We start from the raw sequence: 17,375 nt of genomic DNA, 5'->3' as shown, positions 1-17,375 counted from the left end.
CCACCCACATACTTGCGTACTCCGCTAATGGGTTAACCTTCAGAAATATCTGTTGGAAACCAACTCTTCTTCTTTTTGACTATCCTGGTCTAGTCCTCTACACAGATCAGCCCCGAGTATTCCTTCCACAGGAGAAACTTAAAACACTCCAATCTCCGATTTTGTATTGTCCAGTTCTGGAGCCATCTGTTGTGTGTTTTTCCCCCCCACCATACAGGTCCTGATCAACCCACTGAGTACCAGGTTGTCACTGGCGTGGTGGCTTAGGAATCCAGGTTTGCAGTCGGGAAAGTCCTCCCTTACGATGCTTTGAAGGATCTTCATGATGGACACCAGCCTGTTAGGCTTGCGAAGAGTTCTGAGCACCTGGTCCGTGCATGGGGCTTGGTTGTTGGGGGAGGCTCATGTTCCAGTCAACATCCTGAAACTTTGGGCGATTTTGGCTTTCTCTGCAAAGCAGAACCATCCTACCGGAAGGTCATCATATTCGGGCATGGACAATATCACATAAGGAGTTTTCTTTTTGGGGAACACATTTTTTTTTCTTGTTTTTAGCTGGATTTTGACCGGTTTATTGCTTTCAACACTATCCGTGGTCAGGATTCTGCTCTCTTTGACTCCTCCTTTAAGACTTTTGTACAGGGGTATCCTATGTAGTTGCGCTCCACTCTAACACAACCCCCCTTCCCGTTTTGAGGTGACGAACAAGAGACTGTTTCTGGCATCAGAGGGGAAGTTGCTTGTACCTTTCCAGGAAAAAGACCATACTTCATGATATAAAATGGTCCAGCATGGCCCAAACAAACTATTTCAAGGCACATTAAACATAGAGAGTTGGGCTTTCACCTGCAAATGGTCAATCAAAAATGCAGTCTGTCTAAAACGCATAGTTACACATCATGCTTTTTGTTGCAAATTTAACTTTTTGAGATTCCCGTTGTGCATTGTCGCCTCACGCTATTTACTAAGTGTAATATTATAACACTGTATTTTTAACCTGTAACTTTTCTTTTTTTTTCTCTTTTTTGTTAGATGATGAAAATGATGGACAAGGGGATGCAGCTGAATATAGAAAAGACCACTTTGGTGAGACCCTGTAACTTGTGACCTGGACAGAAAATGAAACAGATCAAACGTGCCAAGCGCCAGGGCTTTACTTGTACTGTAAGCAAAGGGCCTAAAGACCAGCCACCGGTCTTCTTCTATACACTGGTGTAGGGGAGCTTCAGATCTATCAATCAACTGCTTGCCCCCTTCTTATGTTTGATGGAGAGGCCCAATAACATTCAAAAAGATACCGAATAAAGGCAACAGGATCCAGGCCACTTTTGGCTGTAGAAGTTGAACTTCCTGACTGATGGACTCCTAAATCCCTTTTTCTTGGGTCTGTGGATATGAACCTTTTGCTGGATATTTGGTTCAGTTTCTTCTCGATCTGATCTTTGTAACATCCATAATCACGATGCCCAAAACTATCTGGACTTTCTAAACTGAGATGGGGATACTTTTATTTTATTTTTTTTGACCATGCCCCGCAGGCTCTGTTCTGCCAGCATGATTCTAGGTTGGGGACTTGAGGGCTCAGTATATGTGGCAGAGGTTGCCAACTAAAACCAGACCACCTGCTGTAGACCCGACTGACCATGGGGTTAGGGCCCTGTTCATTGTGAAGGGTCCTGGAATGTTTTTTCTGAAGCGGGGTCCGTTCTTCCTTGTGTAAGCAGTACGGCCAAGTACCAATTCCTCTTCGGATATTTATATATTATTTTGTATGTAATTTGTGTAAATAGAAGCCGTAACCTACATTTGTTTGTAAAGCAGCGATTGCGTCCGTTCGAAGTCGGAGGTCGGCCATGAAGAATACACTTCCGTTACCATGAATCCTGCACTTACGGCTGCAGGTGGAGCCGAGGCTCGTGGCGCATCCATTCTAAAACGCTCTCGTGGCATTTGCTTTGGACTCCTTGTGAGATGCGTGTACAATACTTTGTATATTTCCTGATAGATGGGGCATTAGGTGTTTTTAACCACAAGAGTCTGGTGATGCTTCTCTCGGAGGATGTGCTGGTTACAGCCATAATTAGTAGCTCCAGTGCATGAATAGCAATTGACTTAGACAACTAATTGTTAAACTTAAAAGAGAAAATTGTCATTGATTGTGTGATTCTAATCTGCTTTTTCAGAAGTTTCTTATCCTAGCACAAAGGAGCTAAGCTCCGCTAATAATAATGCGTCCCTTTGTTAAACTGTGCGTTGCCTTCTAGTAGTGGAAGCCTTTATTTCCTGATCCTTCATTGATGTACACATCTTAACTTCTCACAGATGAGCTTGATGGAGCAACCCTCAGGAGCAGTACGCTTGTGCAACTTAGGCCCCTTTCTCACGGGGTGGACTGCGGCTGTGATCCGCTTGCTCAGTAGAGGATATATCCGCTGAGCAGGCGGATGACAGGTCCGCGTCCACTGCGCTCATGCAGAGCATACTGCTCTCCACTATGGGTGGCTGGATGTAAATGGACCAACTGTGTACACGGACTGCCATCCAATCCGCTGGATGGAAGAGGAACAGATCCCCATCTGTCGTCTTTTGGCAGACTGGATCGAATTGCGTGTAGGTGGGGGTAAACGGACACCTGCCGCTCGATGGAGAAGAATGGAGGTTCCGATCAGGGCCACTTGAAAACCGGACTGGCGGACCTGATTGAAACGTCCGTGTGAAAGGGGTCTTAAACTGAAAGAATGCATAAGGGGCGGCCTTCTGGTGGTAGCCAAACCTCCCATCTGCAACACAGGACTCTGTTTTTGCCTAGCTTCTTATGAGTTTAGGCATTTTTATTACCCTTTTTTTCAAATTTTGTTTGGTTGTGGGCCCACCCTTTTCTTCTGTCTTTCTGCCATTTGCTTTGGGACGTCCTTGTGTCCGTCAGTGAATGATAAAGAAAATTTGTATTTTTGTACTCACCGTAAAAAAAAAAGAAAAACCTTTTCTCTGAGTTCATTGAAGGACACAGCACCCACCCAGTCTTTTTTGCGGTTTGTCATGCTTATAATACTGCTGTATTACAGTCCTGGTGACAGATGGGGGAGTTTGGCCACCACTGCAGTTACCCCTTATGTGTGCTCTTAGTTTAATTTTCACTAGTGTCCTGTTCCTCAAGGTGGCAGATTCAAGCCCATCTGTGAGGAGTTGAGCTGTGTCCTTCAATCAACTCCAGAGAAAAGTGAAAAGATTGTGAGTTTACCTCAAAGTTAAAGCCTTAAACTTGGGCAAAATAGAAGTACCATCATCCAATAATTTAATAAAATTTCTTTAGAAACTCAGAGAAAAACATTTTATGGTTGGGGGGGGGGGGGGGGGGTGTGAATCCAACACAAAAGCTTAACTTTATGTATGTCCTTTTTTTTAAATACATTGTGCCAACCGGACTAAACTATTCACTGCACATATGGGTGAACTTACTTGGACACGCACTGTATTCAACTGTTTGTAGCCTCAGCTATACCAGGGTGCGCCCAAGATGGTGACTGGAGCAGACATGCAAGAGGAGAGCTCTACTGTCTATGGTTATCTCTATGCTTACCTATTGACCTGCCAATGTTTAATTCAGTGCCCTTTGACCCCCTTCCTGGCTGTTTGTGATAACAAGGGGCAGACTGACCTCTGGAACCTATAGTATGCAGTGCTGCGTTCCCATAGCAGGGTGAGAACTTTCTAACTCCCAGAACAAAACAGTTGCTGCTCAGCCATTCGTGGGAAGCTTTGTATTCTATGGGTGAGTACACAGCTTCCTCTGAATGGCTGAAGTCGAGAGGCAGGCAGATGTGGTCACGCTCTCCATCTCAGCCAATTGGAGGAAGTATTGTATTCATACAATATAACACTTCCTATCCCATAAATGGCTGGCTGAGCAGCACTCAGTCCAACTCTGTTTTGCTCCAGGAGTTGGATGGTAAGTTCTCATCCCGTTGTCGGAACTAAGAGCTCTATACTGTATATCACGGGTTACCTACCTGTGGGCTGCATGTGGCCTTGGCTTGTCTGGAGGCGATTCCCTGCACGCGTAGGAGCCATGGTGCTAGACAGGAACAAGCTAAGCACGTGCATGCATGTGGGGATACTGTGCAAGCATAGCTGCCACGGTGGCCGACCATGAGAAGCTAGGCCCTGGTAGCAGCAGATCAGGGACTCCCGATTTAGCTCCATATAAATGCAGCATGGCTGCATTTATATGAAGGGGGGGGGGTCCTGGGGTGACACACAATCTCAACTAGAGATGGGCTCAGGCATGTACAAAATCCCAAATGCCCAATTCGGCCAGGAGGAAGCTGACACTGTACAGCGCTAATCACTGGCAGGGAGACATTTGTCGGGTCATAGCTGTACAGATCGGGAAAGATCTCCCTGCCTGTGATTAGTGATGTGCAGTGTCAGCTTCCTGGCAGGATCGAGCTTGTGGAACTTCAAACATGCCTGAGCCCATCTCTACTCCCCACACAGCACATATATATATAGTTGAAATCGAATCCCTTGGCTTCCGCATTGCAAAAGAAAACGGAACCCAAAAAAAAAAAAGAAAACTTGTGGATGAAGGATTGTCCGAGGAAAATTACTTCTCAGGTACATTATCTATCTATTTCAGTGATAATTACCATACATACATAGTAGGCGAGGTCGAAAAGACACAAGTCCAACCTATGTGTATGATTATATGTCAGTATTACATTGTATATCCCTAGTCCTTGGCTAATAGTTTCTTGAAACTATCGATGCCCCCCCCCGCTGAGACCACCATCTGTGGAAGGGAATTCCACATCCTTGTCGCTCCTATAGTAAAGAACCCTCTACGTAGTTTAAGGTTAAACCTCTTTTCTTCTGATTTTAATAAGTGGCCACGTGTCTTGTTAAACTCCCTTCCCGCAAAAAAGTTTTATCCATATTGTGGGGGTCACCAGCACGATATTTTTAAATTTATATTATATCCCCTCTTAAGTGTCTCTTCTACAGAGAGGATAAGTTCAGTGCTTGCAATCTTTCCTCATAACTAATATCCTCCAGACCCTTTATTAGATTTGTTGCCCTTCTTTGTAGTCGCTCCATTTCCAGTACATCCTCCTTGAGAACTGGTGCCCAGAACTGGACAGCATAATCCAGGTGCGGCCGGACCAGAGTCTTGTAGAGCGGGAGAATTATCGTCTTATCTCTGTAATTATTCACTTTTTAATATGTGCCAATAATTTGCTTTAACAGCAGCTTGGCATTGCATGTCATTGCTGAGCCCATCATCTACTCGGACACCCAGCTCCTTTTCCATCCTAGATTCCCCCAGAGCTTCTCCCCCTGTGTATAGATTGCATTAATATTTTTTGCCACCTAAATGCATAATTTTACATTTTTCTACATTGAACCTCCTTTGCCATGTAGTTGCCCACCCCATTAATTCAGATCTTTTTGCAAGGTTTCCACATCCTGCGGAGAAGTTAATAACCGGCTTGTCTTAGTATCGTCCGCAAATACAGAGATTGACCTGTTTGCCCCATCCTACAGGTCATCTATGAACAAATTCAACAGGATTGGTCCCAGCACAGAACCCTGGGGGACCCCACTACCCACTCCTGACCATTCCTCGTTTTCCCCATTTATCACCACCCTCTGAACTTGCCCTTGTAGCCAGTTTTCAATCCATGTAATCAACCTATGGTCCATGCCAACGCACCTTATTTTGTAAAGTAAGCGTTTGAGGAATGGGGTCAAATGCTTTTTCAAAATCCGGATACACCACGTCTACGGGCCTGCCTTTATCTAGATGGCAACTCGCCTCCTCATAGAAGGTTAGTAGATTGGTTTGGCAAGAATGATTCTTCACAAATCCATGCTGATTACTGCTAATGATACCGTTCTCATTACTAAAATCTTGTATATAGTCCCTTATCATCCCCTCCAAGGGTTTACGTACTATTGATGTTAGGCAAACTGGTCTGTAATTCCCAGGTATGTATTTTGGGCCCTTTTTAAATATCGGGGCTACATTGGCTTTTCTCCAACCAGCTGATACCATTCCAGTTAGTAGACTGTCAGTAAAAATTAGGAACAATGGTCTGGCAATTACTTGACTGAGTTCCCCAAGTACCCTCAGGTGCAAGCCATCTGGTCCCGGTGATTTATTAATGTTACGTTTCCCTAGTCTAATTTTAAGTTTGTCATCTTTTAACCATGGATTGCATCCTGTGATGTGTCATGAGGATAAACACTGCAATTTTGGTTCCTGAAGCCCCCTGATTCCCTTGAAGACTGAGGAGAAGAATACATTCAATGCCTTTGCCATCTCCCCATCCTTTATAACCAGATGTCCTTCCTCATTCTTTATGGGGACAATATGGTCTGTCCTCCCTTTTTTACTGTTTACATAAAGAATTTCTTGTTTTTTTTTGCTCTCCTCTGTGTCTTTCATGTTCTATCTTAGTCATCCTTATTGCACTCTTACGTTTTCTTGTTGCATTCTTTATAAAGTCTGAATGCTGATGATGATCCCTCCACCTTGTATTTTTTGAAGGCCTTCTTTGCTTTTATATGCATTTTTACATTGGAGTTAAGTCATCCAGGACTTCTCTGCTCTTTTAAATGTATTACTCAATGGGATGCATTGGCTAATGCCCTTATTTAATATGCTTTTAAAGCAAACCCATCTCTCCTCCATGTTCTTTGTTCCTAAGATTTTATCCCAATTTATGCCTTCTAAGAGTTTAGGGATGTTGGCTCTTTTGAAATTTAGTGTCTTTGTATTCCCCTTTTTGTTTCCTATTTCTGTGATTTCTACTGAAGCCAATTGACCTATGATCGCTATTACCTAAATTGCCCCATATTTCCACATCAGTGATCGGGTCTGTATTGGTGGTAATCAGTAGATCCAGTAACGCTTTATTTCTAGTTGGTGCGTCTACCATCTGACCCATGAAATTGTCCTGCAAGACATTTAGGAACTGACGACCCTTAGATAAATGCGTGGTTCCCTCCGCCCAGTCTGTCTGGATAATTAAAATCCCCCATTATAAAACTTCCCATCCTTGCTGCTAATTCAAATTGTGATAGAAGATCCATCTCCCCTTCCTCCCTCAGGTTAGGGGACCTTTAGCATAGTCCCAGTATTATTTTCCCCTTGGCTTCATCCCTTTGCAGCTCTACCCATAAGGATTCCACCTCCTCCCTAGTTCCCTTAGTGATGTCATCTCTCACATTCACTTGTATATACCCCTCCCTCTTTTTTACCCTCCATCCTTGCGATAACGGGTATACCCTTGAATGGTTGCCAGCCAATCATGAGAAATTTTGAACCAGGACTGAAATTCCCACAAAATCCAAATCCTCCTTGTACAACAGTATCTCTATTTCACCCATCTTGTCCGCCAGGCTCCTGGCATTGGCAAAAATGCCACGTAGTTTAGACCGGTTGCATATTATCCTCTTATTGGGTGTTCCGAGATTCTAACTAGGACTTGTTACTATACTTACCTTGGCTTTATATGCTTTAGTCACCCTACCACTAATGCCCCCAGTACTACCCTCTGGAATATGTTCCTTGCTGACTATCTCTACCTCTGGACCCCCCCCCCCCCCCTCCATCGCCTAGTTTAAAAACCCCTCAAAAAAAAAAAAAAAAAAAAAACCCCTCTAACTTTTTGGCCATCTTCAGTCCCAGCTGCCCTGCACCATCCTCATTTAGGTGCAGTCCAACCCTTCTATAGTGCTTTTTATCGACTGAGAATTCGGCCCAGTACTCCAGGACCCCAAACCCCTCCTTACACCAGCTCCTCAGCCACTGGCTTACTTCCCTAATCTCTCTCTGCCTTTCTGGTGTGGCTTGATGTACCTTGGAGGTTCTTTTCCTCAATTTAGCTCCCAAGTCCCTAAAATCGTTCTTTAGGACACTTCATCTGCCTCTGACTTTGTCATTGGTGCCAACGTGCACCATGACAGCTTGGTCTTCCCCAGCTCATCCCAGTAATCTGTCCACCAGATCCAAAATGTGCCGAACTCGAGCGCCCGGTAGGCAACATACAGTTCGGCGCTTCAGGTCTTTGTTACAGATTGCCCTCATTGTCCTCCTAAGAATTGAGTCCCCTACCACCAGAATCTGTCTTTCCTTTCCCTTTGCTCCTTCCCCCCCACTCTCACTGGAGGAGTTCTTCCCCTGGCAGCTAGGAGAGTCCCTTGGCTCCAGCAGTGCTAGTCCCTTATTGGTTTCACCAATGTCGCTCAATGGAGCGTACTTATTAGGATGCTCCAGCCCTGGATCTGCCTCCCTGGCACTTCCCCCTCTATCCTTCCTGACTGTCGCCCATCTACTCTTTACTAGTGCCTGCACCTCTTTGTCTCCACTCACCTCTCTGCTGGCCCCTGCCATGTACGTTCCTGGCTCTCCTTTAGTATGGAGGGACTTCTAAGTGCTGACAGTTTCTTCCCCAGATTCAGATCCTGGGCTTCCAGGGAAACCATGAGGTTACATTTTTGCACAGCAGTATTCACCCTCAGAAGATCAAGGAACGCATACATGCTGCAAGATGTACGAGTTGCCTCTCCACACCAGCCGGGCATCGTACCCATTAAATTTTATGAGGATTGGGGATTATATACCCTGTCCAAATTACCTAACAACTAGCTTACTGACACTAATACTCAACGAGACAATACACAGGTACTCGCAGACCGACATGCGCTCACAATACACAAGTACTAACGATCCACACACACTGCTCAGACAACACTCGGGAACTCACACTACATAGGTACTATGACCCCTGTTCTAACCTCCTGTGACCTTGTGATCTGTCTATTTCTGCTTATCGGCTATCCTTATTGTTGGTGTATTTTATGTGCAACCCAAGACAGGTCCTCTTCTTCCAATGTGGCCCAGGAAGGTCCCAAGGTTGGACACCCCTGCTGTATATAGCTGAGGCTATATAAAGGTAATACAGAGCACCTGTTAGTGTAGTAAATGGCCAGCTTGGCCCAAACTAACTATTTTTAAAAGAACGGTAAACATGGAGTTGGGCTGTTAATGTCCGTTCCTTGCCAGTTACAATGCTGTCCTGGAACCAGTGTGCAGCCCAGTTGTTGTAAAGATTGGCAGCTTCCATTTGGCTTTTCACACAGGTTTTTTTAGCCATTCAATTTTATTCTATACTGGTAATTGGTACCTCTTTATCAGGTGTTGTGCATATGGATTTTCTTCATTTTTCTTCAAAAAAGGAAAGCTTGATCCAAATACCTTTTTTGCAAGTAAGGTTGGAATTCTGAAATATCTATTGCTCGCATCACAATCCGTTATCTGTTCAGGAAAACATTTTTTAAGATACTCATAACTAATCAGCTCTTGGAAGTCGCATTTTATTACTTCCGATTTTTATTTAAACCTGAGACCAGTTTTAATTGTATATTTTTTTTTTTTTACTTCGAAAATCTGACTCGGATTAAGTTTTAACCTTTCTGCGAGTGTGTGCGCCCGTGGGGCTGAAATGACATCGGTACGGCACACCTGTACCCCACAAATCTGAGTTTGTCCTGCAGTGTTGGGGTGGGAATAAATTGGCAATCCTTAATAAATATAGCTAAAAAATTGCAAATTCTGTGTGTGGATTATTCTAGAACATACTCTTGTACTCTCCTTTTAACCACTTTGGGCCCCGGAAGATTTGGCTGCTCAATGACCAGGCCATTTTTTTGCAATACAACACTCCATCGCTTTAACTGAAAATTGCGTGGTTGTGTGATGTTGTACCCAAACAAAATTGATTGTCCTTTTTTTTTTTTTTTTTCTCCCCCACGAATAGAGCTTTATTTTGGTGGTATTTGATCATCTCTGCGGTTATTTTTTGCGCTATAAACAAAAAAAAGCGAAAATTTTGGAAAACAAAAAAACACTATTTTGTAGTTTTTGCTATACTAAATATCCCCCTTAGCTTTTTTTTTTTAATTTTAAAAAGCTAAAATTTTTCCTTAGTTTAGGCTGATATGTATTCTACATATTTTTGGTAATAAAAATCGCAATAAGCGTACATTAATTGGTTTGTGCAAAAGTTATAGCATCTATAAAATAGGGTAAAGATTTATGGCATTTTTATTAAAATTATATATATATATATATCTATAAAAATATATATATATATATATATAAATTTATTTTTTTTTAATTTTTTTTTAACTGCTAGTAATGACGGTGATCATCGCTTTTTTTCTTTTCTTTTTTTTTTTTTTATAATCGGGACTGCGACATTATGGCAGACAGAAAGGAAACTTTTGACACATTTTTGGGACCATTGCCACTTATACAGCGATCAGTGCTATAAAAAATGGACTGATTACTGTGTAAATGTCACTGGCAGGGAAGGGGGTTAACAGTAGGGGGTGATCAAGTGGTCAACTGCCACCCCCATCAAATCATTCCCCACATCTATTTCCTTTTGTACCACCACCCCCTCCCTTTTTTTAGAATGTAAGCTCTATGCACAGGGCCCTCCTGTCCCTTCTGTTTTGAACTGTACTGTAATTGTGCTGTCCCCCCTCTACGTTGTAAAGTGCTGCATTTACTGTTGGTGCTACATAAATCGTGTATTATAACTGTTCCCTAAGGAGTGATCCTGGGGGGGGGGGGGGAGGAGACTGACTGGGTGAGGAGACCAATCATTGTTCATACTTAGTAGCCCTCACTAGGGATGAGCAGAACACCCCCTGGTTCGGTTCGCACCAGAACTTTCGAACGAACCAAAAATTTGTACGAACTTTAGAATCCCATTGAAGTCTATGGGACTCGAACGTTCGAAATAAAAAGTGCTAATTTTAATGGCTAATATGCAAGATATTGTCCTAAAAAGGGTTTGGGAACCTGGCTACTGCCCCGGGGGGGACATGGGAAAATGCCTAAAATGTTTTAAAAAATTTCCACTTTTTCGGGAGCACTGATTTTAATGACGATTAAAGTGAAAAAAATAAAGTGAAATATTCCTTTAAATATCATGCCTGGGGGGGTGTCTATAGTATGCCTGGGAAGTGGCACATGCTTCCTGTGTTTAGAACAGTCCCTGCACAAAATGACATTTAACAGAAAAAAAAATCATTTAAAACTGCTTGCAGTTTTAATGTAATATCTTGTTCTGGCAATATGGATGAAAATCATTGAGAAAAATGGCATGGTTTGCCACAACACTGTAAGCCCTCAATGTTACTCTTGGTGGGCGCTGGAGCGCCCTGCTGTGAGCTATTATATCAAGAATTGTAATTACATGCCATTGTTGAACAGTGGTAGAAAAATTGGGCTTTTGGTGGTTGTGGTGGTGGTGCTGCTGCTGCTGCCACAACGCTATCCTCACAGTTACTCTCGGTTGTCACAGGAATGGGCCCTGCTGTGAAATATTATATCAAGAATTGTAATTACACGCCCCTGTTAAACAGGGGCTGAAAATTTGGGCTGGTGGCATCACCCAGAACCAAAAATGTTCTTCCAAGATATCGGCAGAGGAGGAAGAGGATAGACCGTCAACATGACAGGACAGTCGCTCAGCATTAGCATAGGCACTCTTGAAGGGATGTGATATTTCAAAAAAAATTATTCGGTTATATCAGCTTCAGGTGCTTGGTAGCTGGTGGTGATCCAAGACTGATTCATCTTTATTAAAGTCAGTCGATCAACTGATTCGGTGGACAGGCGCACCCTGTGATCAGTTACAAAGCCACCAGCACCACTGAAGGTGCGTTCCAAAAGAACACTGGATGCAGGACAGGCCAGTAGCTCAATTGCATACTGTGCAAGCTCTGGCCAGTGATCCATCCTCAAGACCCAGTAAGCCAGCGGATTTTCGGTTGGAAAGATGTCCAAGTCTGACCTTGCCCCTAGGTATTCCTGCACCATGTAAATCAGATGCTGGTGATGGTTGCTGGAACCGATCATACCTTGGGGCTGCGGACTAAAAAATTGAACGCATCGGTCAGACGGCCTCCTTCTCCACCGCTCCTGACCAAAGCCTCAGCAACACGTTGTCCAAGACCAGGAGTTTGTAACCTCCCAGTCTCTGGGAACGCGTTGCACAGACCTTTCTGCAAGGCCTCCCGGAGATCCCTCATCCTCTGCGACGGCAAGATAAGGTCGGCAACCTTACCCTTGTACCGTAGATCAAGGAGAGTGGCCAGCCAGTAATGGTCCCTCTCCTTGATCCGAAGAATACGAGGATCCTTCCGCAGGCTTTGCAGGATCAGGGAGGCCATGCAGCGTAGGTTAGCTGAGGCATTTGGTCCAGAGTCCTCTGCGTCACTAAGGACAACATGATCCGCAGCCACCTCCTCCCAGCCACGTACAAGTCCACAGGTTTCTTGGGACTGTAAATCATCCCTAGAACACTGCTGATGCCGAGTGCCAGGCTCCACCTCCATGCTGACACAATCATCATCCTCCTCGTCCTCTTCCTGTGTGATGGGTGGGACAGCAGGAACACTGGATAAAGGGGGCCTTGAAAGGCAAGGAAGTCCTCCTCTTCCTGCCTCTGTTCTGCCTCAAGGGCCCTGTCCATTATTCCACGCAGCGTATGCTCCAAGAGGTGGACAAGCGGTACAGTGTCACTGATGCATGCACTGTCAATGCTCACCATCCTTGTGACCTCCTCAAATGGTGACAGGACTGTGCATGCATCCCTGATCATGCCCCACTGGCGTGGTGAGAAAAAACTGAGCTCCTCTGACCCTGTCCTGGTGCCATAGTCACACAGGTACTCATTGATGGCCCTCTGCTGCGTGTGCAGCCACTGCAGCATGGCCAACATTGAGTTCCACCTGGTGGGCATGTCACATATAAGGCGGTTCTTGGGCAGGTTCAACTCCTTTTTGGAGCTCAGCCAACCGAGCACTGGCATTAAATGATCGGCGGAAATGCACACTGCCTTTCCTGGCCTGCTTCAGGACATCCTGTAAGCCTGGGTACCTGCCCAAGAACCACTGCACCACCAGGTTAAGGACGTGAGCCACACAGGGCACATGGGTCGGTTGTCCCTGTAGGAGGGCGGAGAGGAGGTTGGTGCCATTGTCGCAAACCACCAATCCTGGCTTAAGCTGGTGTGGTGTCAACCACCTCTCGGCCTGCCCCTGCAGCGCTGACAAAATATCTGCCCCAGTGTGGCTCCTGTCCCCCAAACAAACCAGCACAAGCATAGCATGGCATTGTTTTACCTGCGTACTTGCGTAGCCCCTTGAACGCCTATGGAGCACCTCTGGTTTCCAAGGACAGAGCACTGCAAGAGGCCATGGAGGAAGAAGAGGAGGAGGGGGTGGAGGAGAGAGGTGTGTCACAACCAGTAGTAGCATTTTGGAGGCGTGGTGGTGGAACAACCTCCAACACTACTGCACCTTGTCCTGCATCCTTCCCAGCTGCCAGAAGAGTGACCCAATAGGCCGTTAAGGACAGGTAACGTCCCTGTCCTTGCCTGCTGGACCATATGCACCTTAACGCTGACCGCCCTGTCCAGCGAGGCAAGGACATTGCCTTCCACATGCCGTTAGAGAGCCGGAATCGCCTTCCGTGACAAAAAGTGGCATTTGGGGACCTGCCACTGAGGAACCGCACATTGCACAAACTCACGGAAGGGGGCTGAGTCTACCAACTGAAAAGGCAGCAGTTGAAGTGCTAGCAATTTAGCCAAGCTAGCATTCAACCGCTGGGCATGTGGATAGCTGGGAGTGAACTTATTTTTACGTTCCAGCATCTGGGGCAGGGAAATTTGCCTGCTACAATCCGATGTGGGTGTAGTGCTAGCACTTGGCTGTGACGCACCTAATTCTACACCTTCATTCCTCTCAGTGCAGGATTCAGAGAGGACTGAAGGTCTAGTGGGGTTGGAGATCCCAGCTGATGAGGAGCAAGGAGAGGTTGGCTTTGTTCTTTGGTGTGGGTCTTTGAGGTAAGCTTGCCAACGAGCTGCATGGCAGGTCAACATATGTCTGGTCAAGCATGTGGTGCCCAAGCGGCTCATGTTTTGGCCAGCGAGATATGCTTGAGACATATGTTGCAAATAGCAGCGGTGAGATCTGATGCACTCGTCTCAAAGGCCCACACCAAAGAACTTTTAGAATAATGCGCAGAGGCAGTGCCCTGCACAGATGGAGCTCTGCGGTGTGATTCAGTCAGGGTGCTGCCCCTAAGCTGGCCCCCGGAGGGCATCCTGCCTTGTTGGAGATGTGCCTCCTCTTCCTCTCCTACCAGGCACCCATGTGGAGTCAGTGACCTCTTCATCCCCTCCCTCTTCATCACTGGAGCAAACCTGGCAGTATGCTGCAGCTTGTGGAACATGACTGCCAGATTGCTGTCCTTGAGCATCCCCTCTCTCTGCGCTCACGCTACTGCCTTCCTCTAGCTGGGTATTATCATCAGAGCCTACAAAACTCTAGGCATCCTCCTGGAGCATGTACCCAACACTGATCAAACAGTTCGGGGGACTCCTCAGGGGGACATGGTGGGTCTAGGGAAGGAGTGACTGATGATGACATTGAGATGAGGGAAGAGGATGCGTTGGCAGCTGCTTTGCTCGTACCCTGAGCCTGGGTGAGGGAGGATGAAGAGGGCTTGGTCATCCACTCTACCAAGTCTTCGGCATGATGCGGCTCAACACGTCCAGCTGACGAAAATAAGGAAAAGCGTGTCCCATGGCTGATGACAATGCACCACGTCCACGACCAGCACTGTTGTCTCTAGACACAGAGCATGCTTGCCCTCTTTTATTGGCTCGTGCCTGTCTGCCTCTCCTTTTGTTGGCCTTCCAGACATGTTAATGGCCTGCAGGGAGATGGGAAAACCAGCAATTGGTTAGTGTATATTGTGATGGAGGCGCACAACACCCACTAACTCCTGCAGATGCCTTTATTTTAGAACACCAGCAATAAAGTGTAGATACAGATGTATACTGGGCTGGAGGCCCACAACACCAACTAACTCCTGCATATGGTTGTATTAGAGAACGCCAGCAATAAATGGTAGATAAAGCTGTATATTGTGCTGTGCTGGAGGCACATAACACCCACTAACTCCTGCAGATGGCTGTATTAGAGAACACCACCAATAAAGGGTAGATACAGGTGTATACTGTGCTGGAGGCACACAACACCCACTAACTCCTGCAGATGGCTCAATTAGAGAACAGCAATATAGGTAGCTACAGGTGTATACTGCGCTGGAGTCACACAACACCCACTAACTCCTGCAGATGGCTCAATTAGAGAACAGCAATATAGGTAGCTACAGGTGTATACTGCGCTGGAGTCACACAACACCAACTAACTCCTGCAGATGGCTCAATTAGAGAACAGCAATATAGGTTGATACAGTGGATACTGCGCTGGAAACACACAACACCCACTAACTCCTGCAGATGGCTCAATTAGAGAACGGCAATATAGGTAGCTACAGGTGTATACTGCGCTGGAGGCACACAACACCAACTAACTCCTGCAGATGGCTCAATTAGAGAACAGCAATATAGGTAGCTACAGGTGTATACTGCGCTGGAAGCACACAACACCCACTAACTCCTGCAGATGGCTCAATTAGAGAACACTGTTCGACTCGAACACCAAGCTCATCCCTAGTCCTCACCCCTGACAGCACGGAGAGCTGTCTGTTTACATTTACAGATCTCCGTTCTGTCTCTGGAGTGATCGCGGGTGCCCGGCAGTCATTGCATTGGCGGCACGCAATGCGCCCCCTAGTGGTCAAAAGGTGAAATTACAGTTTTGTCCATTTGCCCAGGGGAGCTAACCTGCCGCAGCACAAGTTCAGCGGCTGGTCGGGAAGGAGTAAAAGCATATTTCCACTTTTGCAACTGTGTTGGGATAACGCTTGCTTTTTATATTCTATAATAGATTTTATATATTTTTCTTATAGCCTTATGACTTGCTGACCATCCGCGCTACATATACTGTGGCAGGTCTGCATGTGCAGTCAAAATCACGTTACGTGTACAGTAAGGAAGAAAAAAGTATTTGATTCCCTGCTGATTTTGTACGTTTGCCCACGGACAAAGAAATTATCGGTCTATAATTTTAATGGTCGGTTTATATACAACCGTGAGAGACAGAATCACAAAAATATCCAGAAAAACACATTTTCAAAAAAGTTATAAATCGATTTGCATTTTAATAAGTGAAATAAGTATTTGACCCCTTCCCAAAACATGACTTAGTACTTGGTGACCAAACCCTTGTTGGCAATCGGAGGTCAGACGTTTCTTGTTGTTGGCTACCAGGTTTGCACACTCTCAGGAGGGATTTTGTCCCTCCTCCTCTTTGCAGATCCTCTCAAAGTCATTAAGGTTTCGAGGCTGATGTTTGGTAATTTGAACCTTCAGCTCCCTCCGCATATTTTCTATGGGATTAAGGGCTGGAGACTGGGTAGGCCACTCCAGGACCCTAAAGTGCATCTTCTTTAGCTACTCCTTTGTTGCCTTGGCCGTGTGTTTTGGGTCATTGTCATGCTGCAATACCCATCCATGGTCCGTTTTCAATGCCCTGGCTGAGGAAAGGAGGTTCTCACCCAAGATTTGATGGATCATGACCCCGTCCATCATCCCTTTGATGCTTTGAACTTGTCCTGTCCACTTAGCAGAAAAACGCCCCCGAAGCATGATGTTTTGTTGGGGTCACGGCAGCATTCCTCTTCTAAACACAGCGAGTTGAGTTGATGCCTAAGGCCGCGTACACACGCGGGGACTGTTCGCCCAACTTTGTCCGTCAAACAGTTTCAGCAAACAGTCCGCTCAAAATTAGCATGGACGGACTTGGCCACACACGACGAACGAACAGTTTGCTGAAACCGTGCGCGATGACGTGAACGGCACGTACGACGGGACGGAAAATACGACGTCCTATACATTGCATTACAACTTTCGGCGTGTAAATCCTTTCTGAGCATGCGCGGAACTTAGTTTGACGAACAAGCCTACACACGAGGGGACTGTTCGCCGAAACCAAGTTTCAGCGGACAGTTTTTCGGAATTTCCGAAAAACTTTGTTCAGCAGACTGTTCGCTGAAACTGTCCGCTGAAAGCCCACACACGGGCGGACTGTCCGCCGAAACACTGTTCAGCGGACAAAGTTGGGCGAACAGTCCCCGCGTGTGTACGCGGCCTAAGACCTCAATTTTGGTCTCTTCTGACTACAACACTTTCACCCAGTTCTCCTCTGAGGCCGCGTACACACGCGCGGACTGTTTGCCCAACCTTGTTCGTCAAACAGTTTCGGCAAACAGTCCGCTCAAAATTTGCATGAGCGGACTTGCCCACACACGAGCGGACTGTTTCAGCAAACTGTTTGCCAAACAGTTCGCTCAACTTTTGAAATGAACGGACTCG

General features: G+C 45.8%; 1 protein-coding gene across 2 annotated transcripts in view; it reads left to right on the top strand.

The window, feature by feature from the left end:
- Window positions 1–9,617, top strand: part of LOC143963791 (protein GOLM2-like) — a gene marked incomplete at its 5' end in the record, with an annotated part of 33,007 nt that extends 23,390 nt beyond the window's left edge. For both annotated transcript variants that reach the window (XM_077473524.1, XM_077473523.1), the window contains 1 exon segment: window positions 1,033–9,617. In XM_077473524.1, the coding sequence (XP_077329650.1) occupies window positions 1,033–1,100 (68 nt within the window).
- Window positions 9,618–17,375: the final 7,758 nt, after the last annotated feature.

This window comes from Lithobates pipiens, unplaced genomic scaffold (assembly GCF_037356315.1).
Source record: "Lithobates pipiens isolate NorthernLeopardFrog02 unplaced genomic scaffold, aLitPip1_a1.2 Scaffold_8, whole genome shotgun sequence".
Taxonomy (NCBI): domain Eukaryota; kingdom Metazoa; phylum Chordata; class Amphibia; order Anura; family Ranidae; genus Lithobates; species Lithobates pipiens.
Note: the sequence above shows the minus strand (reverse complement) of the source record. Positions and strands in the feature narration are given on the sequence as shown.